General features: G+C 45.7%; 1 protein-coding gene across 2 annotated transcripts in view; it reads right to left on the reverse strand.

The window, feature by feature from the left end:
* CROT (Carnitine O-octanoyltransferase) overlaps positions 1-24,604 on the reverse strand; it is a 148,314-nt gene that overhangs the window by 18,832 nt on the left and 104,878 nt on the right. For both annotated transcript variants that reach the window (XM_075682590.1, XM_075682591.1), the window contains exons 5-10: positions 18,758-18,882; positions 18,309-18,526; positions 15,120-15,233; positions 14,015-14,116; positions 7,467-7,547; positions 1,534-1,644 (exon numbers count right to left, since the gene is read on the reverse strand). In XM_075682590.1, the coding sequence (XP_075538705.1) occupies positions 1,534-1,644; positions 7,467-7,547; positions 14,015-14,116; positions 15,120-15,233; positions 18,309-18,526; positions 18,758-18,882 (751 nt within the window). The remainder of the gene's footprint in view (positions 1-1,533; positions 1,645-7,466; positions 7,548-14,014; positions 14,117-15,119; positions 15,234-18,308; positions 18,527-18,757; positions 18,883-24,604) is intronic.

Here is a 24,604-nt window from a genome sequence, read left to right on the forward strand (position 1 = left end):
GGCGGTAATAGCTGTGAATGGCGACCTGCGACGACCTACGAGGATTTGCTGGTACCAGAATAGGGAACAAAATGCATGGTGGCATTTGCATGTGACAAGCGGGGGTGAGTACTGCAGGGAAGGTGCAGTGGTGGGCTCCTACTGCTCTCGCTCGCACGTGCCTCGCACCTTTTCTTGTTTGCACAGGGCCTAGCAGCCAGAAAGCGCATCATACAATCGCAATTTGATGATATATTGAACGTTGGTGCCACAATATTGTGTTTTCCAGGAGCACATTAAGCAATAAAATAAAATTGGAGGACGCTTAGGCTTCGCCTTCAAGAGTGGAACGCGATAGGATTATCGCACCCTGTTGGCACCGCCTACTCAAACGATCTACATCAGCCAAACGTCGCGATCAGCACGGACAGCTGGGCCGTGACGCGCCATGAAGGCGGACGCGATCATGGGGTGAGTGGCGCGCCACGTGTCGGGGAAGCGGCGTACATCGCGAGGAGGGGGTCTTCTGTATTTGCCGCAAGATGGCTCTGCGTGTGCGCAGAGCGCAGAAGAAATGTAGCGGAAACATACTTCGCTACTCGTGAAACTGCGACTTCTGTAAGTTACATGGTCATAATTACCGATATACACCGCAGTATAACTTTCTGCAGCACATTTCTAAGGCAACACCGCATTCACTAGAGGCGATTTTGTCCCACTTTGAACGAACGAATACGTGGCTGAGTGGTAGCGCCTCCGTCTCACACTCCGGAGACCCTGGTTCGATTCCCACCAACCCATCTTGCAAGATGTTTTTTATTTATGAAGTGCCTTCTGGGATTTATCACTCACGGCCAGCGCCGCTGACGCCGACTTTTCTGCGACACAAGCTCCTTAACGCTGTCGCGTTAAGAAAGCGTAACTGCAATGGAATATTTTTTGCATTCTCGATCACCAGGAAATTGTACGAAAAGGGTTCATATCAACTAGGTTGTACTGTATACAGTCGATGCCTGTTAACTTGACCCTTGCGAGACCGACAGATGTGGTCGAATTGCCCAAGTTTTAATTGAGAAATGGCGGCAGATTCACTACTTTCTTTTTTTTTTTTGCTTCAAGCAATCTAAACATAACGACTCTTTCGTTTTTGCTCTTGAAGTGCTACACAGCCAGCATGTGGCAAACAGCACTGATAGACTTGAATATTGGGTGTGACATGACACAAAACAAGCAGGAATCATTGGCTTTATGGACAGAAGTGTCAGCCCCCAAGAGGTAAACACATTCACACCTAAGGAAGTAGCACCATCTGCTTAATTCCTTTACTTTTCAACCTTTGGTAATGCTGCGCACATTGGTGGGCTCAAAGTGTCCAAACTAGCATGCTTTGGCGATCGACCTCGACGAGTTCTCCTTCTATAGCAATATATGGTTTCTCACCGCAACTTCTCAGTGCGTCCAAATTAAGTGAGAAGTCAAGTCAGTGAAGCTTGAATTAACGGGAGTTGACAGTATCTGAAGAAAAAGTTGAACATTCACAGTTCATGGCCTCACCAAGGCATAGTACTCCGACTTCACGCGCTCCATCTCCGACACCAGAGTATGGTCCAGGTGAAACTGCAGCTCTTCTGGCATCGGAAGGGCAGCACGAACAGTTCCATCATCCTGAAGTGCATTTCCAAGAATGTTAACATCTAATGCAACTCATTATGCAATAAAGAAGTGAGGCGTGCAGACAGGACACAAGAGTAGAGAAGTGGACAACACGAACGCCGGCGTTCGTGTTGTCGACTTCTCTACTCTTGTGTCCTGTCTGCACGCCTCGCTTCTTTTTTGCATAATGAACCTTACCAACTAGCTCAGCTTTCTGTCGTTCTAATGCAACTGACTGATTACACTGTTCATTTGTGCTTAACATAACACTTATTAGGCATAAGAAGAAGGGGAACAGCAGGGCTTGATTTTTGTAAGTCACAAGCATATAAAAACAAGACAATAACAGCAAGGAAAGCATAAGGTGAATTACTTGATTTAATTGAAATTTACAAACGATAAATACATAAAGGTAAATCAAGGTGGATGAAAAAAACGGCTGGCCGCAGGTGGGATATGAATCCATGCCTTTGCATCACGTGTGATGTTCTTGCCAATTGTGGTGTTGTTTCTCCATCCCCTTCCTTGGGCATATGTGTATGCGTATTAAATTGTGCCCTGGGAGTGTTAGCTAGCCCCCAAACTCACAGCTACGGCCTTGGCCACAGCACTTGATCACTCAACTAGTTACAGACATTACTGAGAAAGGGGTGATGTACACCTATATGGCTCAGAATATTGAATCCCACTACGTACTATGAAATGGAAAAAGCGAAGAATTTGTGCAAACCACAAAGTGTTGTATAACCTGTATTTCATTATAATGTACACCAGACTTTCACGGAGAGAACTGAAAAGTGCAATGCCTTCAGTTGTAACATACACTGCAATTTTCATACTTTAAAGGGAAGCTGAAGAGTCTGTCGAATTCAATAAGACGCTCATATACGGATGCGGGAAGCTTATAAACCATGAAGGTAAAATTTTGGGGGGGATTTTTCACTTAGGAGCGACGCAATCGTCGGTTAAAATTGCGCTGTAGCTGCGCCCCCCGTCGAGCGCCGCGCGCTGCTACTGACGCTGACGATGCGTGCGGAGACCGGAAACCGCGGCTTAGTGACATCAACACTGGTCTTCCGCTCTTTCGCAGTCTCCGCGACTGTGCCTGACCGGGCTTCCTATTTCTGCGTGCATGCCGTCCTAATCTGCTTCGCTCAACCCTACATTCCTTTATTTGTGTGTATATAGGAGTGGTACAGTGAAACCTCGTTAAACCGTAGTTGGCCGGAGCTCGGGAAAGGTACGTACTAAATGGTAGTACTGTTTAACCGAATAGCATGAGATCGCCCACTTGCCTGTCAAAAACGGAACTCAGAGAGAGTGCGATGAAAGGGGAAAAAACATGCAGTATTTATTCACTTCGCGCGACAAAAGCGTTATTTTCGTTTGATGCCGCGGCGGCCTAGCACGCCGACGACAGCGGCCTCAAACTTACTGAAGCTGCGTGCCAGCTTTTCAGCCAGTCCCCTCTTCTCGGCAAACACTCGCATGGCAGATTCCTCGTTGGAGTTACATATTCACCGTGCACGTGCGCAAGAGTGCTGCAGAAGTCCCGGGGGCGCCTTTTTCATTACGGGTGCCGGAGTTTGGAATAATTTTCATTTGGAATAGAGTTATGTTATCGCGCCCCTATTGTCGTCGCGACGATTGCATTCATGAGGCTGACGCAACGCGCAGCTTATGCCACTGTCGGGCCTGAATCGCCCGTGCTATCGCTTTCTGTGTCGTCCTCGTCACTGTCGCTAGTCGACACTTTGGCAGCAACAGAGGCAACGATGGCGAAAAGCCGAACCTCGTAGCCGACAAATCTTCGCGGTCGCAGCAGCGCTGCCGAGCAACTTCTTCGCATTTTAAATGCCACACACTGTAGTCAACAGCAGATCCCTGTTGCGTGTCAGCACCGACTTCTTTGAGTCACGTTCGATAGCACGGACGATGTCTAATTTTTCTTCTATGCTAAGCACCCGGCGTTTTTTTTATCCAAGCTTCGGAACGATGCGAGTCCTCGCTTGCACACGCCATAACGCTCTCTGGCACCGCGTCGAAATGATGTTGATGTTGATGTGGCTTCACGCGCAAACGCACAGGACGCTTCGAGGCCGTTGTTCCGATCTCTGAGGCGTGTTGCTCTGCTGGACCGCCCGATGGAGACGGCGCAGCGCCGTGTTTGCGCGACGAAAAGTTCAAACGCTACGTTTTAACCGATGCATACGCAGTAAGCTGGTACGGTTTATGCGGATACGAAACACATTATGTTCAATGGTCGCTTAGTCGGGGATTTGACTTTACTACTTTTAAAACGAAACTACTGTTTAAGCGGGTACGGTTTAACGAGGTTTTACTGTAGTTGACGTGCGCAGCATCAATTGAACTTGTAGGCCGATCATGTGGGCGTTCTGTGCAGCCTATGCTTGCACGAACACTTGCGACCGCGACGATGTTCCGATGTTCCGTTAGTTCCTGCAAGACCAGAAGCTTTCAGCTAAGTGGGAGGCTGCTGTGAAACGAAACAACTTCAAGCGCTCAAGAACAACAGTGTTGTGCTCTAACCACTTCCATGACGATTACTACCGGAGTTTATTAATAATGCGTGCTTTGGGTTCTCCTTAAAAAAAAATAGCATGCTGAACGGAAGGTGCATGTTTTTCGCCCACCCTTGATGCAGGTTTCATCACCAAGCGCCGCGAATTTTCTATTCGCACGTGTGTTGTGAAACAGCCTGCATGCAGCTACCATAATGCAGTGCAAGCGTAAAGTTTGCATGTGTTGGAAAGCCTGCTTACGCCAAGATGCTGCGCTCCCCCTTCTCTCGCACACATAAGAAACCGACCATCTCACGTAGCCGACGGAATTCGCCGGTTACGAGTAGTGTGCGGATGGCGCGCTGATGAACGTTCTATACTACACGTGCTACAACAGCCGGTAAACTTTTCCCGCGTTTAAACCGTCTGTGTAGATTGCCGACAGCTTTGGGGCAGCGCACAAATGCTGAAGATCGCATCACCGCTTACGTTCTACGAGGAGGCATGCAGGAACATAACACTACAGTTGTTTGCCCGGAAATGTACTCACTGGAACGCTGAATGCAGCTTAGCAAAAAACACTCGCCAAAGAACATTTCCAACACAAGGAGATGCTAACACTTCGCCTTCGTTCGCGTGGAAAGCAGTGCTTGCACCAGCATTTTTTGCTTCTTGGAGAGGCCGGCTCTTCGCAATCTGCTTGTACATGTAGTATTTACAAGTATGTACGTACGTGTAGTATGAACAAGTATAAACCCCTTACAAGTGATCTTGCATGCAACAGCGACAGCACTACAAGCGAGGCGATGGCTGTCGCGTTCACTCGTCGTCTGCAAGTCGAACTTCATGCGAGCGACTGCTTTGAGCGACGACTTCCCGGTATGAGGGCAGCAATATACGTGCCAAAACTAGCGTGACGCACGCTTTATCAATTTATGTTGATGTATTTTACCAAAGAAGGAGCATAAAATATTTCTGAAGGTCTTGCACTAGGTTCTTATTCTTGCACGTGTAAAATTCCATAGTTTGCTCGTTCCGTGCGACAAACAGTAGTATTTGAGTTATGTACATCCAGTTTCGGCTTCGCACAATTGGCGAGTCGCTCATAGCATTTCCGGGCAACGAACGACGAGTTCCAGATTTCTAGAAACGAGCGATCGAGCGACAACACCGAGCGATTTGTTCAAGCGATGGCCCGTTTTGTCGCTCGAAGCCGTCGCCCGTCACCGTCGCGCGCAATATCGTTCTCGTAGAGTTTGGACTTAACACCGAACTCCTCAGAGAAACGCAAGCTCTCGAAAATTTCCATGACCGTCTCAGCGAAACACCACCAAACTACTTTGCACAGTGCTTCGTGTGTAGCGGCAGCAGTCGGTCCAGACGAACACCATTGTTGACGTCACGAGGCGCCCAACCAATCACAGGCGGAAACGAGGCGTGGGAGCTGGGCGTGTCTGCTGCTGCACTTTTCGTCGAAATAAAATATGCTTGCGCTTTCTTTCGCTCAATTTCGATGTGATATTCGAATTCAGAGGGTTGAAAACCACGGCGTACTGCTCTTCACTCATTTTTTCTGGAAAAGCTTTCAGCTTCCCTTTAAGAAATTTTAAATGTGATTATATTGATATCCCACTAATTAGTTTTTTGTGGTAACAGAGAGTGAAATGGTTACTTGTTCATATGGGCAAGAAAATTTATTACATTTGAGACTGTGTGAAGAGCGCGTCAACCATTGTCGCAAGCTTCCTCATCACTGTTGATAGCTCCAGAAAATGTCATTCGGTGCCATCGGTTGCTTTTTAGACACCACATTTCCTAAAAAGAAAGTTAGATTTCAGACCAAAAAAGCTTTTTTTACCTTTATTTTTCGAACTTATTGTGCCAGAACTTAGATATATATTTATCTTTAGGTATTTAATTTCGAGTATGGGGTAAATTCTTTTGTTTATTTCATTTTGTTCTAATTTTATGCAAGCTTCCTTTACTTAATTCCCAGAAAAGTGTGGGAAAAATCAATTCCCGAGATTTTGCTAAACCAGGTATCAATGGCCTCCGCATGATTCAGGGACTCCAATAAGACCAACCTTATTACTCTGTCTCCGCAAGAACAAGAGCTGCAAGACTTCGAAGTTGATAACTAGAACAGTGTTTTCCTAAAATCTTTCTTTGAAGTCTCGCAACTTGCATAACTTGTGGAAACATGCGCAAAATTGGGACAAAATGAAATAAACACAATGGACCTCACTTTAAGAATTGGTACATAAAATTACCTGTGCAGTCAATGACCGATTTTCTGGATGTCTGATTTTCAGGACATGCCCAATAATTTGGACACCTTCACGGCACCGCCATGTACCCCGTAGAGTCACTCTATAAGAACGTCTAAAATTTCAAATGCAAAAGCTATTCGTCGTCCGATATCTTGCACTTTTTGCCACGACCGTAGGTGCGAAATGGCATTAATCGAAGACATCACCGTCTCCATTTTGATTATCTCGCACCCTCGAACTGGCACTCTCTTACGCTGATCTGCTGGCAGCCACAGCCACCACGGTGGGAATGTTGGGCCTAGCTGCTTCAACGTTTGCTACCCAGATTCTTTCTGTTCGATGGCGTGTTTTTTATTCAAACAACTTGCCACTTTTAGCAATGGCACAGAATCCGCCTTTGAAATTGTCACCAATGGCTGCGAAGCTCGGAAAGCACGACACATTGCATAATGCCGGTTCCCAAAATAGTTTCGCCTCAATACATGAATGCTACACGGCGAAGTATATGCAAAGTATTGCGGTGAAGCATACCGAGAGTGGGACGGGGAAATTGTTACGGGGCACGGTCAATATTCCTTAATTACCCAGGTGAACACTCGCCGTCTCCTGTCGCATTACTAGCGCCGATACGCCTAATGAGTGTACCGGCAGGTCTTCAGGGCTACTTCGGACATGCCTGTGGCAGTTTGAGTCCCTGGGGCAGTAAAAGGCATGCATTCAATTTTCTGGACTGCCCGATTTTTCAGATGCTTTAGGCCACGAAGGCCTATCTATGACCTTTCAGCACCATAACTTACAGCATAACTTTTGTCCATGACCCAACTTTCCTCCTAAACATCTAACGGACCATAGCAGTCTAAACAATGGAATGGGCACAAACCTACAGCAGCTTCTAGAGCTGGGGTGTTATTATGGATTGTGCCAAATTTGGTACATCCATTTGTCCAAACTGTGTTGGCACTTTGTGTTATCAATAACAGAACAAAACAGGATAATTTAGAACAAGGTTAGCAGTTCTAAATTTCGAGCCATGAGAACTTACCGGGTTAAGTTTTGTTGCCAGATATGTCAAGTGTACGTAATGAGCACAGGTAACAGGAACCATCCCATCAAATGGTGTGTGCTGACGACAAAGAAAAGAGACATTGTAGTTGGTAGTGGCTATCAAGAATATGACAAGGGTGCAGTAAATGCTGCCCTCTTTATTCAAATCCGCAAAATACAACAGAATATGACTTGTGGAGCCAATCACAGTATGAAAGAATGCCTCTGTCACAACGCTGAACTATAATATAAATGAGTTAATACGACTGACAAGTCATATTGACTCATATTAACTGTACATGCATTCAGATTGAAAATGAGAAGACTGTGCCTCACACTAACATAAACATGATATATCCCTTGAATGAACAATTAGTATGTCATAATATTGTCACAAGTAGTTCTGAAAAACCACAAATGAAAGCTTGCAATGAACCATGCTTATTGGCCACACTTGTTGGCCAGATCTATCAAGGTTCAATGACACCCCTTCCCCTTGCACACTAATTGTGCAGGGAAGTGCATATACAGTCAACCAAGGAATAATAAAAAAATATGCATGTTTATTAGCTTGCAACTTTATTACAGTATAGCTGACACGAGTATTGTAGATACAAGCTAAATCTGCAACCATAAATAAAGACAGTTTTACTTGTTCATGCTGCTGAGGCTGCACCTGTTTCCGATATATCCCTTTATGGCATACCTTTACTATCGTTCTGAACCATGACTACTAGAATTGGCAGTTACTCAGATAAGCATATGTCTGCAAAGAACTTTTTTTAAATGTTGCTGGATAGGTGCTCTTCAAGTATGCTGGCGATGAAATAATTGTTTTCATATTTGATGTTCCTGTGAAGAGTTCTCAGATGAGTTCACATTCTGTAAACTTAACGAAACTCACTGAAGAGCTTAACCCTTTGACGGTCAATGACGTAAATATACAGCGCCACAAACAAGTCCAAAAACGGTCTATGCTGTATATTTACGGTGCCGTCTGTACATTTAAAGAGTGCGCCAATTTTCTAACTTTTTTCTTTTCTGTCATGTACTGCCACTATGTGGGGATACAGGGAATTTTTTTCGCGCGCCTCCCTCTCTCGGTTTTCGTTGCATGGTTTGTTTTAGCGCCAGTTTCCTCCTGCGCGTCTATATACTACCGCTCGCGCATTGGCGCATAGCAGCTTGGATTTTATTTCGCGGGCGGTTTCGGCTTTTTGCGCTTGCAAAACTGATAGCTATCTCGTTACTAATCACTCAAAGGGCGACCGCTTGTTTCTCGCTCGTTTAGTGCTCATAGGGGTGCACATAGGAAGGATGCCGCCGTGCATGCGTTTCCGTTTCTTTTCTTTTTTTTAAGACTCGCGAAACTAATTGCCCTAGCTGGTTGGCAATAAGATGAAGATTAGCAGAATTTTGTCACATGTGTTGCTTTTTTTGATGGGTACACAACCAAACAGTTTTCTTGAGTGCGCGCACCTAGCAGTTCGATTACGCTATGGACGTACATATTAGTGTAAGAGCAGGAACATTTGAGACTTGCGAAATATTCTCATGTGTGGATATTGAAAGCATTCAACTATGTGCATGAAAATGCATCAAATTTTTAATTACGATAAGTTTATTTCCTTTTTTATTGTTGTTATTCAAGAATGAAGAGTGCATATATACCAACGCAAAATATTTTTTTCTCACTTTATGGTCAGCTTAAAAAAATTACCGTAAGTTTTTTCGAAATAAGTCCCTAAGAAGAATTGGAATCTGCAATGAAAAAAAAAATCGACCCTGGGCGGTCACATATGGTGAAAAAAATCGACCCTCAAAGGGTTAAAATGTTTAATTCGATTGGCAGCTTTACACTTTTCGCAATTATGAAGATGCAGGAAATGTGGTGATACCAAATTTTCAATGGACGAAATGAATTGGCACCTGAAGGCAGTAAGTATTTGACAGTATAATAAAGAGCTTTAGTGCAGTGTAAGCGCCACTAGACTATACACACAAGGGAATAGCGGGGTCAGACTGCACATGCGCGGAACACTAAGGCTGCTTTTCACATTGCATGCTTCTGCTATTTCTGAAATTTAGCCCGAGACGTTACAGCTCGCAAACATGGCTTAGCGTTTACAACATGGCAGTGCCCTTGAGTGACAGCCACCAACTTCAGGTTTATCAAGTTGATGTCCTGCACTGTTTGCTTCATTCATTCCCAACAGGCTTTTGTATTTGTTTTAGATTTGCATCATGATCCTTTGATGGCAAAGCTTAGCGAAAACATGGTGCTGCTTCTGAGATCTGTCCTAGATTTTTCGGCACTTATGGCTTAAACGTACACTAAAGGCTAATATTAAGTCAAGCTAGATTAAAGGATTAGGCTTCTGTTACAACTAATTTTTCATTCGTAACAAAAACAGAGCTTCTGAAAGTGAGAAAATGACTTAAATAGAAAATCGAAGTCGCACCGTCTGTCGCCGACTACGGTACCTCTTATGTGCGGCGTCAGCACCTCTGATGAACAGAGAGCGGCCTTGACCCACCGCTCCGAGTGGTGGATCACGAGTACCGTATAGTGCGGAATATAGGTCAAGGTTTTTTCCAAAACCTATTACTAAAAGGTCACCCCTCAACTTATATACCGGCCCTTGGCACAACATGAATAGTCGCCTGGGAACACTTAGGAGCGCAGACCTTTCGGCATCCGCATCGTTATCGCCTCCTTGGTGACCGATGCGGCCCAACATTAACGCGGCTTACGCAGTTGGACCGACGCCATCTTTCCTATTTGTGCATCGATCATTCCTGGCGTTGCTAATTTCCAGATGAACTGCAAAATGAGTACGAGTACTCGACATCAGTTCACCGCAGCGTTTAAAAAGAAAGTAATCGAACATGCTGAAATGCATGGGAACACGTCTGCCCAGGGGCAATTTGGCTTCTCAGAAAAAAGCATCCGGTACTGGCGAACGCAGAAAGTCAAGCTGTCTGGCTGCAACGCCTGGAAGACATCCTTTCGTGGGCGCCGCACGGTGCACCCGGAGCTCGAAGACTAGGTGGCGGATTTCGTCCGCGTGCATCGTGCCAGAGATTTGCCAGTGACAGCAGAACTCATCCGCATCAAAGCTATTGAGATCGCCCGAGAATCCGGACTGCCCAAGGAACAATTCAAGGGCTCCATTTATTGGGTTCGTCGCTTCATGCAATGCAAGGGATTCACACTTCGACGGTGCACATCAATCTGCCAGGAGCTGCCAGAGGCATACGAGGACAAGCTGGTCGAATTCTAGCGCTATGTTATCCGTCTCCGGCAGCAGCATGGCTACATGTTGGGAGAGATCGGCAACGCTGATGAAACGCCGGTGTGGTTCGACATGCCGCCGCCCACCAGAGTGTGTGAACGCGGCGCAAAAGAAGTCAAGCTTCTTTCTATGGAGAACAAGCATTCGCGCTTCACGGTGATGCTCGCGTGTACTGCAGACAGCAGAAAGCTGCCCCAATACATAATATTCGAGGAAGACACTGCCGAAAGAGGCTTTCCCACGGGATGTTTTCGTTCGCGTGAATGAAAAGGGCTATATGGATGAGGCCCTCATGCTCAATTGGATTAAGACCGTCTGGAATCAGCGACTCGGCGCACTCCTGCGGTGTCCAAGCATGCTCGTCTTGGATGCCTTTCGCGGGCACTTGACCGCAGGTGTGAAGCAGGCACTCCGTGACGGGAGGACGGAACTTGCCGTCATTCTGGGAGGCATGACGTAAACACTTCAGCCACTGGCCGTCGTGCTCAACAAGCCCTTTAATAATAATAATATTTGGGGTTTTACGTGCCAAAACCACTTTCCGATTATGAGGCACGCCGTAGTGGAGGACTCCGGAAATTTCGACCACCTGGGGTTCTTTAACGTGCACCTAAATCTAAGCACACGGGTGTTTTCGCATTTCACCCCCATCGAAATGCGGCCGCCGTGGCCGGGATTCGATCCCGCGACCTCGTGCTCAGCAGCCCAATACCATAGCCACTGAGCAACCACGGCGGGTAACAAGCCCTTTAAAGACCGTGTCCGTGAACAATATAATCAGTGGATGGCCGGCGACAACCCGACGACCCCAACCAGCCGGCTGCGCAGGCCGGCTCTCGCCACTGTGGCCACATGGGTGTCACAGGCTTGGCGCTCGCTGCCCGACGATATGGTGGTGCGGGCATTCATGAAGTGTTGCATTAGCAACTCCTTGGACGGCACCGAGGATGACATGTTGTGGGACGCAGCCAGTGAAAAGCAGTAGTCTTCGGACGAGAGTTCAGACAGCTCAAGCAAATGAGCAGGTGACGAGTCTGGCGGCACTACTAAATAAAACGAAGTTTTGTGCCTTATAATTTTTATGTCGACTTCTTTGCTTCAATGTAAGGGGGTCAACCTATATTCCGCCTCGACCTATATTCCGCATTATACAGTACAAGTGGCATCCCGGGACGGCCGAGGCAGCAACATGTGGCAATTGACCACACTGCGAGCTGTGGCTGTGCAGGCGCAAGTGACTCAAGGACCTGAACCGAAGCGGTGCCACAGAGCGACTCATGCAAGCTGGGGCGGTGTTCTGTAAGTGTCCACCTAGTGGACATGCCTGTTTCATCTGCCGATGAAGTGCTGATTGGATGGGGATGCATGTCTCCTTCTGATGCATACCCTAGCCCAGCCAATCAGAGCTTCCGCAACAAATGAAATGGACATGTCCACTAGGTGGACACTTGCAGAATACCACCCCCCCCCCTCCCCCGGATACTTGCAGCTGCCAAGCAGTACGCTTCGTATATAGAGCTGAATAAAGAGTCTACAAAAGACATAACAAAGGCATGGAAAGCAGTCACACGGAGAAGATGTGAAGTCCTGTGCTTTGACACGGACAGTTCAAATGGAGCAGCAGCAGCAGGACCTTCGACGGCAATTATCTATGGAAGAAATTTATATATTGATACAGAGAAAATGTTGATAGGCTTTACACGAACGCTATGAGGTTCCAGCTTGACTTGATATTTTCCTTTAGTGTCCCTTTAACAAGAATGGTTGCACTAGCTGGGCTTGTCCTCCGAGATATTGCAGTGCACACAGGAAGCCGCACGCACTGAAAGATCTCGGAGGCCATAGATTACGAATGTACGCTAGTACAATACATGGTGCCACAACATAAATTTTATGATCACCATTGTTTGCAGAAAAGCGAAGTGCGTTCGGTGCCACCATGGTCGGTGTTGTGTGGATAACAAGCATGCAGCATTGCCTTCAGTTAACATTTCGCGTGTATTTGTTTAGTGGTACTCAGTGAACATCTAGTACATCTAGCTTACCTCCACTGTTTTAAAAGACTAGTTTGCGACATGCTCTGTGGTGTACGATAGTGTTGGCGTAGTGTCATCCGGTAACGCTAACCCAAGCATCTTAACACTACGCTAAAGCTCTCTAATATGAAGGTGAAAGGGATGCTTCGCATTCCGTTGAACTGACAACAGATGACCAGGCTTATTCCCTGTCAGATATGGTGAAGTGCAGAGTGGAGAAACAGATGGATTGGGCGGCACACACTCCACGGCAGAGATGAGGGGACAACGCTTTCACCTGGAGCTTCCCTGTAAACACACAAGATGGTGTTGCTATATAGAGAGACGAAATGGTAGAGAGAAGGGGAGATAGTGCTGCTTCATTATTCTGGTGACTTTGCGGCTAGCGAGAATGGCAGTGGCCTCTTCGTCTAAAGACCCAGGGCTGGCAGTATTGCTGGCAGGCCCCCCAAGATTGCTGGCGCAGCTCGGGATATTTATGCAAGATACACCATCCGTAGCGGGCAACTCGAATTGTGGAAGAATTTTGCATCTCGTTCAGTTGTGACCAGTTGCGTCCATTCAACTATGCTGCTTCTTATTTCATCACAGCCAGTGTAACAGGGCGAATGAGAATGCCCATCAAGATATAATTTCCGACCACTCAAATAAAATCAAACGTCAGTGCAGGGTGTATACCCTGCACTGACGTTTGATTTTAACAGGTTTCAGATCAGGTCGTCATCTGTCATATACTGTAGCTTTTTTGCGTTAAATCACTGCAAAGCAGTGTTTCTGTTGGTGCTGTTAAGGCATGCACCACCAAATGAAGCAAAAGAAACATGTTACAAGATTTTAACTATTATACAGTGAAGAACACAATGATGCAACTTTTGCTTTGGATAAAATGCAGAAATCTTTGCCCATGGCTGTTTTGCAATGACAGTTACGCCATCTCAATTACTCCTTAATTTGAATGTCCCCACCACAACGATAACTTTGCTGCTGTTTAGCAAGGAAAGGAGTGATGACATGGCCCCTACCACAATGCAGGTGCAATACAATAGTAAAACAACAGCATGAACTTTATGAACTGCTAAGCATGCACAATTTAATGAAGCATAGCCGTATTGTTAAGCACACTGGCTTGTTGTAGTAACTCGCCATGTCTGCTGGTAATAAAACCAACAAGGAATTATACGACAGAAATCTTCTCAGTCTTCTCAGATACTCACATCAGCCGAAGAGCCCAAAGCAAGGTTTCTGAAGACGACAACTGCGTACGACTTGTCCAACCAGCGATTTCTGGGGTCACCTTTCAAGCACGCACTCAATACCTGTGTGGGTATGTAAAAAAAAGGAACACATGAAATAGCAGCGGTATAAAGAAAGAAAAGTACACCTCAAATGAAGATGAAGCTGAAAAACAACAAAAATTAATATGAGACATCAAAATTAACTGCCAGAGAAACAAAGCAAGATGATTAAGAAAAGACTGAAAGATAATTGCTGACAGCAGTACAATGAAAGCACTACCAATTGTACTATAAAGACTGACAGCGCCACAAATGACGCTACTTATTTTGATCTATTGTATCATTTTCTTTTAGTTGCACTCGAGCTGTTTAAATGTCAGAGCTGCTTATCTACCTGGCCTTGGCCCTGTACAGGCCCCCTTCGTATTTGCACTGTTTTTATTTTTTGATTTCACTCATCAACATATATGTGCGCTTTTTGATTACGTGCTTAGAATTGCCATTTACGCTTTTCAGACTTTCGGGACATAGTATTTCCTTGTTATTACTACATTATCCTTGACAACCTTGCTGTATTTTTCTCATTCACAATTCTGTATGATCAGAGAGTATCTAAACAAAATGAATAAATGAATAACTAAATATATAGAGGACAGCCGTGCTGTAGGACATTGTAGCACACAATATCAGAGGACTGTCTGCATTTTCAAAAAAATTGGTGCTTTCAGTAACATAAAGCTGACATTGCTCTTATCTGCTGCTCATGTCAAGACCAAAAGCGTGTCACATTGGGCAAAGTGGTGATGCGGCAAAAATCACCGTGCCACTACATTGCTGACCATGTGATGGGGTAAAAATGGACCCTGTCCATGTGATGCACCAAAAATTGCAATGTCACATTAACTTGTGGCGACAAAAATCACCATGAGTTTATGCGAAACAAGAACAAGTCCATGACTGGCTGCATTTCTGAAGGTATGGTATTGCTCACTCTTGAGGGTAATTTCATGGTGCTCATTCTACGAGGGCAGTAAGGTAAAAACTAGAACATCAAAGAAAAAGCAAGAAAAGAAAGAGTCCTTACCTCTTGCCTGTTCATGGGTGAAGCATCGTCCATGACAAGCACAAACATAGAATCCTCAATCAGCTGCAAGCAACGCTTATTATCAGGGTGTAATCGCTGTAGAAATGTGCGATTCTGTAAAGCAGAAAGAACAGAACTCAAGGTATACAAAACATGAAAACAGTTACTTCTATTACCCCAAAAAATGCTTTCTATAGTCAAACATGTGAAAGAAAGAGTGTCATTGCATGAAATTGAAAAAGCATCTCCTGTCGTACACGGAATCACAATCCAAATATGACGCAAGGTGACCTATATTTTATCTCCATCCTACCCTTCAGGTTGAGACGAGCTGATTCGCAAGACAACCCATGCCTGCGGGAAAGCCAGCCTTCAACGCACTGGATGATGCAGGGCTTGGGTATGTGGCGAAGAGAGTATACGCAGCCACTGCACAAGAGCGCCCAACTGGCTCCTCTTGGCAGCAAATAGATATTAGCACAGCCGTATGTCAACATGGAGTGCGTGATGTGACGCTATGGCAATTCGCGTATCATGCTACTGGTCCGCACAATGGTTGCATTACATGCTGGCATTATAATCCTAACACAATTCACTTTCGGATTCATCAAAAGCACATAGTGTTATAACCGCAGCGGTGTCACATTCACGCAAATAAGGTAACAGCATAAAGCAAGGGCCAAATTTGTATACAAAAAAATCATGCAGATCCCAAGCTCTACGGGAATTGGTACATAAGCAAAGCTGTGAAGAAATGGTCAAACAAAACTGCATATCATGATAACAAATGCCAAACATATTTTTGTGACAAATGCATGCCTTAATCATCAGCGATGGTGATGTACCGTGCAGAGAACAAAGGTAAGCTTTATTCAGGAACGATATTTTCGAGCGATCACTTTCAGCGATACATTATTGCATTTATATTTTGCATTCGGCGCCAAACATGTTCAAGAAGACAACCGAAAGTGTTCTTAGCACTACATGAAGATAGTGAGCATGGCACAGCAGCACAACCACCTTGCACACATTGACGAGTCAGGTGCTGAGTCACACCAAACCTCGCGAAAGTGGTCATATCCTGGATAGCAATAGCTTCTACTCAGTGAGACAGCCGACGAAGACAAGCCAAATCGTCGGAACATAGGCAAGGAAAGAGAATCCGCTTTAAAATGCAACCCAGTACAATTAGCAAAGGTAGAATTTTGTTCTGCAAATTTAGTCATTGAAACGCTTTCACTGTTGCTCTCTGACACATAATGCAGCTTCACTGTAATAAATTCCGCATTGCCGTGAAGCTGCTTCTCAAGGCAAAATATTTATAAGCAATGTGATGCCAACCACTGAGGAAAAAAAAAGAAGAAAACATTTATTCATGGCGATGCTTAGTCCACATCGCCATTCCGTGTACAACTAGTGATCACGAAGGTGCTGGGGGTGAGGTGCGTGGCTTGGCCCCTTGATTGTGGAGAACGTGAGAAACTAGGCGACGCCAGAGCATTGGTTGGGCATCCCGTGATGCCCTTGCCCAGCTTTCCCCCGTAGTGGTGTGGTGATGAGCATGCTCAGGGGCAGATCCAGTATGTGTGGTAAGAGAGGAGCGCTGATTCATCTATGCAGCAACAGATGGCTAAAGCTTAAGTTAAACTATTTTAGTTAATTAGTGTGTTAGTTGTCACATTTCACCTGTGCTCTGGCCACCTCAACCGCTGACACGACTCCAAAAGTATGCCACTTTTTTATTTGAATAAACCTATCCTTTAGAGGTGTGCAAATAGAAAATAGTAGAGTTTGAATAGAATATCAAATGAAATCAGGAAAAGAAAAGACAAATATAGGATAGAATATCCAATGTCAGAAAATTGATCACAAAATTTAACGCTTACAAATTTTGTGCGAGCAAAGACGGTGCTGCAGATGCTTGGGAGTCTCCTAGAATTGCATAACGAGAATGTAACAAACTATCAGTAAATTAAGTACATAGAAATTAAGATGTATAGTACGGTCAACTATTATTAAAGGCAACTACAAATTATTATGCCAGCAGTGATTACAGCTCAGTTATAGTATATAAAGGTCTGGGAATTATATATATTTTTTCGATCAATAGAATCTCTGTTGAATACAATAAAATGCTTTTTTCCTCTGAACCTAAAGAATTAGTGACATCATATATGTTGTACTCAATATTAAAGAGATTCTCGGATAATAGTGAAGCTGAGTTCTATGGCAATCGATTATTGCACAGAAACTTCTGCTTTTCAGTTTTCCACCAAAATACAGAATGGCTTTCCCATCTTTATGACAGGTGGGTCATCATAAGGCCAATCTGCATGACAGATGAAAGCTCAGACCATGCGTCCCGTGACTCGATCACTGCTCCGTACGAAGCCGTTCGACGCTGTGCAGGTTGACTGTGGTCGGTGCCAAAGGTAAAGAGCACGGGCCTCTTTAATGTCGGATTGGCATCATTTGCCACTTTTTAGAGGATTCTTATCAGTAGGGCCACGAGAAATTCACGTGAGGGAGGCCCTCATCTTCGTGTCTATCTGCCGTTCGCACAGATATGGCAGCACACTAGTCACATGACACTTTTGAGCCTGCCCTGTAAATCCAAAGCTTGTTTTGCGGCAGGATGCTCGAAGCTACAAAAGGTACTGATGCGCATCTATGAATGGCATTGGGAGTCGGGAACGAGACACCGTACGGTTTGTCACAAGCATTCACACTTCGATTCAGTTATATTTGACTATTCGCACACCCCTATTATATTTGCCTGTCATCTTGTCACTGTTCCCCTCTGTTTTCTACAATATATTGTGTTTTCTAATTTTTGTGTATCGTGTTTTCTAATTTTAAATATTACTTGCTAACTTTGTGGAAATATCCAGTATGTGCATGTGCAATGACTAGCAACTAACCAGCACATTACCCTGATAAGTATAGCTGAGTGTTTTTACTGAACTACAGCAGCCCCAGGGTAAAGTAGTGGCTTGTTAAAACAGAAAGAATGAAAACTTATCAAAAATGACACTGTCAGCACGAGTATAGCTATCAAATAAAACCCATTTCTTAAAGACGCTTCCCTTCTATTGCCCATAAAACTCCCTTTCATTAGAGAAAATGAAATATAAGAATGGCACATCAAGCATTGCAAGTAGCCTGATTTCAGTATGTGTCTCTGCTCACCTGGGCCCAACTGTCCCTGTCTCCATGTGTGAGGATGCCCACGCCTGCACCAGGACCTAAGCTAGTGCACACGTAATCAATGCGGTTCAGCTGAGCGGTGATCTCGGCCACCGTCAGAGGCTCTCGCCGCTCGTTCAGCAGATCGAAGGTGAACATGCGGCCGCTCTGGAGCACCACAATGTGGGTGGGAGACTCGCCCGCATAGCTCTCCTCCGCCTCTGCAAAGTAGAAACTGCATCTTTCTTTCTGTTCAAGAACAGCTCTCCAACAGAAGCAACTATTATCAATCTATACAGACATCATGGCAAGCTTGTCTATTCAAAAGGAGCGCTACAGAGGTATGTTAAGACAGCACTAAGGTTTGTCATGGCCTGCAGTTGTTGGCACTAAAATTTGCAACTCTTATTCATCCCAGTCATTGCCCAACACATGAGCCAACGAACACTCACCGGTCAAAAACTTGCAGATGAGCTCGTCTTTCCCTTCGGCAGGTATTCTCGCAGTGTTGAAGAACCTCCTGAACTGGTGCATGGTCCACGGAATTTTGCGGAATGACTGCGGCTTCAGCCTCTCCCTGCAGGTAATACAGACGAACGGTTTGAACAGGCAGTTGCTGCAGCTGTTGGAATGTTTACATACCACTTTACAACTAAATGTAGGTAAGGTATACAATATTCTGCAGCTTTCAAGGAATCCTTTACAATGCTCTTCTGCCAAGAGTGCCGTAAACCCACTGCCCTTGTTAACTTGCACACAACATAAGTGACATTTTGTTTATCCTGAAGACCACCCTTTCATTTAAAGTGACTTATGCACAATAGCATGGCCCATCTTCCTTAAGATCCCAATGTGTAATCTGTAATTATATTATGTGTTATGATACCTTGAAACTGCACACTGGCTTATAAGTAGTGCCCTCTGTTTTCAGTTTCTATGTTATTTTTTAATTCGGGAGGTTAAAAGGCGGCATTCTTTTTAAAGAGGAAAACAGGGGAAAAATTGGCGATATTTGTTGGCTGGTAGAACAAAAGAATGGCACTTTTCTGGCTACTTTCATGAACAATTAACGCAGGCAATGGTCTTGCTCCAGGGCACAAATGTTTTGTTTAAAGAAGCAAATCACTCACACAAACAAGTATTGATGAGGAGAGCTGCTCACAAGTAATGTGACAAACTTATTTATGTAAATATTTTTTGCAATGCATTATTAGCATTCTTTACACAAACAAAAACGAAGAGAAGGAAAAAAGTAGTACCTTTACCTGAAAGGCGAAGCATAAATAGTGATAGCAAAGTATTAGACATATGGCACGAAATAAAAGTTTGTCGTTTCATCAGCTGTATAAAGTTCAGTAAACATTCGCTTACTAAATAAGTTAACATGCATGGCATCACGTACACATAGGCAAACATGAACGGATTACACTCACTATCACAATGCCTGCGTGATGAAGAGTGCAAACAAAATGGAGCGAACACTTCTCCTGCCTCTCATTTCGATGCATCTCTGAAACTTGGGATTAGGCAACCGCCCACATTAGGTAGCACATAAGCAGCCACCAGCGATCATGGCTCCCCTATTTTTTGCAGCCGCTGGAGATTACCTCCAAGATAGGGCATGGATGGTGTACGCTCTCAACCGCATGTACAGCAATGCGCAGCTACGGCCAGGCTACTAGGAGGAGACACGCACTTGATCATGGTACTGCACACTCATGTCCACTCCCCTCTCTGCTTCGAGCATACTTTATCACGTGACCTCTAAACTTGGGCATCCATCAAGCCACCATCCTTCTTGGATCCTCCTCACACGCTTTCCCCAACACCCACATCATACAGCGCATGGTAGGACCTTATCGCAGTTCAACTTTATACACAACGTCACGGTGCCAGCACCTTATAATTGCTATCGCAATAAAACAGAGGCGTGCTTGGCAATCGCTGGCTAAATTTGTTTCATGTATGTTTTCACAAAGGAAAAAAAAAAAGGGGGGGGGGGCAGACCAACACTGGACACAAGCGCATTCAGAGGAATGAGTTACTTGTATAGTTACAAGCCCTTATTGAGATGCATTATCATTTGCATTGTGATCATTTCTGTGTCTATCCTAGACCTGTCAGAACATTAAATGTACCTTGGTCAGGAAAATGTCCTCTCAGCATCATAACTATCTTTTGCAATGCTATGTCAGTGATGCATTCACAAGGTTGTGGTGACGGGCAGTGACATCTTGCCAGTAGGCCAGCTCACAAGTGCTGTTCTCCGGGCCTCAATTTAGCAGATAATCTTAAAACTCATCCTTTAGAGAATGCATTTCGTGGTGAACTTCTTATTCAGGGTGCAAAAATAGAGAATTATTGGTTTTACACAAAAATGACGGATTCTAGTTACGAGAGATGCCATAGTGAAGAGCTTCATACTAATTTTGACAGCCTGGATTTCGCCCAAAGTATGGCACACAAGCATTTCTGAATTCCACTCCTATTGAAAGGTGGCTGCCGTGGCTGGGACTAGAACTTGTGACTCCGTGATAAGCAGGACAAAGCCATAGCCATAGAGATAGGGCAGTGAATACCAAAGTGTCTTTATTCCGACAGCAATTATAAGTGCAACCGCGCGTGCGAGGGTGAATCGAAGAGGGCGGTTCGATCTCGCGCATGTAAGGCAGGAAGACAGGAAGGAGGCGTTTTCCATCGCGCGCATGGCACCAGGAAGGGGGGGGGGGGGTGCATTCTACTCCAGCGGTGGCGGCTGCATATGGCGTGGCTGAGTGCAACTGTGCGGGCCCTATCTTGAAAGCATCCTGCACTGAATACAGAGCCTGTATCCATCGCAGACAAGCACCGAGGGTTGATAGCTTCGTGTGCTCTGTGCTTTTGCTGCTTATTTGCATAGGAGTGAGAGGCAGCACAAAGGGCAATTCGCTCGCTGCTGCTGCTGCCACGCTGCTGAAGGATCACATTTTGGAGTCTACATTGTTCAGTGCAACACTTGGCACAGTTAATTGCCTAGTCTTTAAAAAAAAAATTGAATTTAGCCTTATTTATGGGGATGCAAGCTGCTGTCGCAATGGCACTACATTAACTTGTATTGGCATCTGCCAGCAGCTGCACAAAGCAGCTGTTCAGGAAGGGCTCTTGTGCGCTGCCCACTCCTCTGAAACCATATATTAACTCTATGTCTTCGCTGAACGGCAGCTTTCAGCAGCTGGTTGATAATTAGAAGAGAAAATAACATTTGAAGCTTCATTTTAAATGCGAAGCATTTATTTCCTTAGTAGGAGCCATAGTCAAACGCGAGTCCATCCAAGGTCACAGAGTGTCACCAATGCGCGCACATTCCCATGCACCCACTTGATGGCCGCTAATGGCTTGGCCCCTCCTTGCTCCACGCGCCTGCCTGCATAACGCTACTGGTTTGGCGTCTCCTCTCCTTGCTCGACTAGCCGGTACAGGAGCGCATGCCACATGCAGACCCTTTCCGCAGAACAGTTTGCTTTAGAAGCACGAGACGGTGCTTCCGGTGTCACACTGCACACTGCCTTAGGTGCATGCGAAACCATTACCACTTCTGGCCTACTTCTGCGCAATCAGCTGTTGAGAATGCAACTGGATGACCACTAATGCCTAGTGCTCCATTCATACTGCAAAATGTGGAATGGTAGAGGGAAGACGTGTGCAGTAGTTGGCTGCAAAAATAGTGACTCGAATTTCAAGGAATGGAATGAATCTGTGTGACCAAGTTCAGGGTTCCCCACTACACAAGTAGTTGTGAAGAGTTGTGGGAGAAGCTCGGAACTCTTGAAGACAGAGCTTCACTCCTCCTCGGTGACTTGATTGGGTCCCCGCAACGAGAGGCACCGCCAGAGCATGTGTTCTAAGCTGCTAACTGACCCGCAGTCCAGGCAGGTAGACACGAAGGCATCTGGGGCAATAATGCTGAGGAAAGATGAACTGGGATATGGCCTAGTCTGCAACATTCTGAGTGTGATTGCCTGAGACCTGGAGAGTATCACGCCGAGGCAGGAAAGCCAGCCTGCCCATATGATAGTGCTTGGTGACTTTGTTAAAGGTGAATAAAATGTCTTTAAATTCCTCGTACCCATCCTGCAGACCTGCATCTTCCCCAGTGCGGAGGGTTAGAATGCGCGCCTGGAAGTGAGCAGTATCACTGAGGTTGGTGAGCGACTCTAGCTGACAACCGAGATGTGCCAGAAACCAAGTAATGGTGTGCAGGGATATAATCTTATTGCCGAGAATTTTAGAGGCTTTGAGAGAAATGGAACCAGAAGCAAAGGCCCTAGCTGCTGATCTCGAGTCTGTGTATATTTGTGATTTACTATTGTCTAGGAGGGCGAGAGCTATGGCCGCCTGCTCAGCCTTCGAGAAAGTAGAATCTTTAAAAGATGCAGAACTGATGATTGAACCCTTGTGATCGATGAGAATGGCAGCGAACCTGGTTGAGCGGCCATACTGGGCGGCATTTACAAAGCAAGCTGAGCGAGGTTTGTCCCTAACACGCCTGAGAAGCCAACGGCCCTGGCCCAGCACGCCTGCCAACGTTACGCTGCGGATGAATGTTGCGAGGAAAAGGACAGGCCTGAATGCCGGCCCTTTAGGCGTTGGAGAGCTGATGTCGCTGCTTCGCAACGAACATCAGGTTGAGGCCAAATACAGCCAAAATCTTCCTTCCGGCCGGCGCAGACGGCAGCCGAGCTACCTGGGCAGATTCCTGTGCATCGATGATCTCTTCTAGGGTGTTGTGAGCTGCATGAGTCGCTTGGTGCTGGCTCGCATGGGAATGCCCAGCACCCTCTATGTTCTTTCGAATTAATGTGTCCAGCTTCTTCTCGTGGCCTTGCCAGCAGTACATGGCTGCCATGTATGTGATGTAGCTCATGAGGAAGGCGTGAAATAGCCTCAAGAAGTTGTCTTCTCTGATACCTCCCCTATCGCTGGAGCCTCTGTTGATTAGTCTGATCACGTTCTCTGTCTTCGTGGCGATTTTGTTGATTGTTCGACCATTACGGACATTCGACTATCAGCATGCCGAGAACTCTAAGGACGTCCACCCTGGGAACGGGATCATCGTTACTCGTGCAGAGGTTTATGTCGACTGCAGACAGTGGCATCCAGCCCTTGGGTTTCAGCCCCCTCCTGACGGGCCTGTATAGGAGGAGCTCTAACTTGGTCGAAGAGCACTTAAGGCCTGTGTTGGTGAGAAAACATTGTTTGGTCAAGGACTTCCTGAAGCGCAGTTTTGACCTTGCCCTCGCTGCCACCAGAGCACCACATGGTGATGTCGTTGGCACAGAGTGTATGGTCGATGCCTTCGACTCAGGAGAGTGATTTCGCTAGCTTGCACATGGCAATTTTGAATAAAAGCGAGGAGATTACCACACCCTGCGGCATACCTTTCGGGCCCAGCTCGACAGGGTTGGACTTGAGATTGCCAATCTTTCCTAGAGGATAAAAAGAATTTACTCATCCATTATCATTGTGTCGCTGATCTCTAAACAAAGGGTTTTAATCGTGGAACGCCGACAAGAGCGAGTAGTGCTAGTTACACAGTGACAAAGGAAGTAGCACCACTTCCTGGCATAGTACCATATTTCTGTGCGTATAACCCTCGCCCCCAATTACAACAGCTGCCCGAAAGGAAAAAAAAATATATCTCCATGTATAGTCTGTGAAAATAACTGAATACAACAACGCTCAAATTTTTGCAAGAACAGTCTCCACTCACGGATGCACGGCTTGTCCACGTCGTATATTTGGCCAGCGGCTCTATTCTCCCATTCTTCGGTGATACTGACAAAGCTGGATTCATATGCTGCACATTAATGCAGACGAATCAGTCGCGCGATACGCAATGTTATTCGGAGGAGCACTTTACAGCTAGCACTCACACAACAGTGGATGACAACGCAGATGGAGAAGCCCTCGCATGTACAACGGCGGTGCAGCAAACGTGACCAAGCCTAAAAATCCAACAATGTTTTGCCTCTGTCATATTGTGAAGCGCTTTGCGCGGACTGAGGGAGCACCCATATGAATGGGAGACATATGAGTTTGCCGGCGCCATGTGCGTTATTCGTTAACTTCTAAACTCAAAATGGCAACTTGTAAAGAGGAGGAGAATGGGCGACGATTAAAGAGCCCATGAAAGAGGGGAGGAGGGAGTTTCAACATGCAAGGGCGGGGAGAGTGGGGGTTCCCTAGGAGATAATGGAACCTTCAATGGTGGAGAACCTTGACCTGAGGTGTGGATTTATGGCAGCACAATTAGCGTTGCC

The sequence above is a fragment of the Dermacentor variabilis genome, chromosome 2, assembly GCF_050947875.1.
Source record: "Dermacentor variabilis isolate Ectoservices chromosome 2, ASM5094787v1, whole genome shotgun sequence".
NCBI lineage: Eukaryota > Metazoa > Arthropoda > Arachnida > Ixodida > Ixodidae > Dermacentor > Dermacentor variabilis.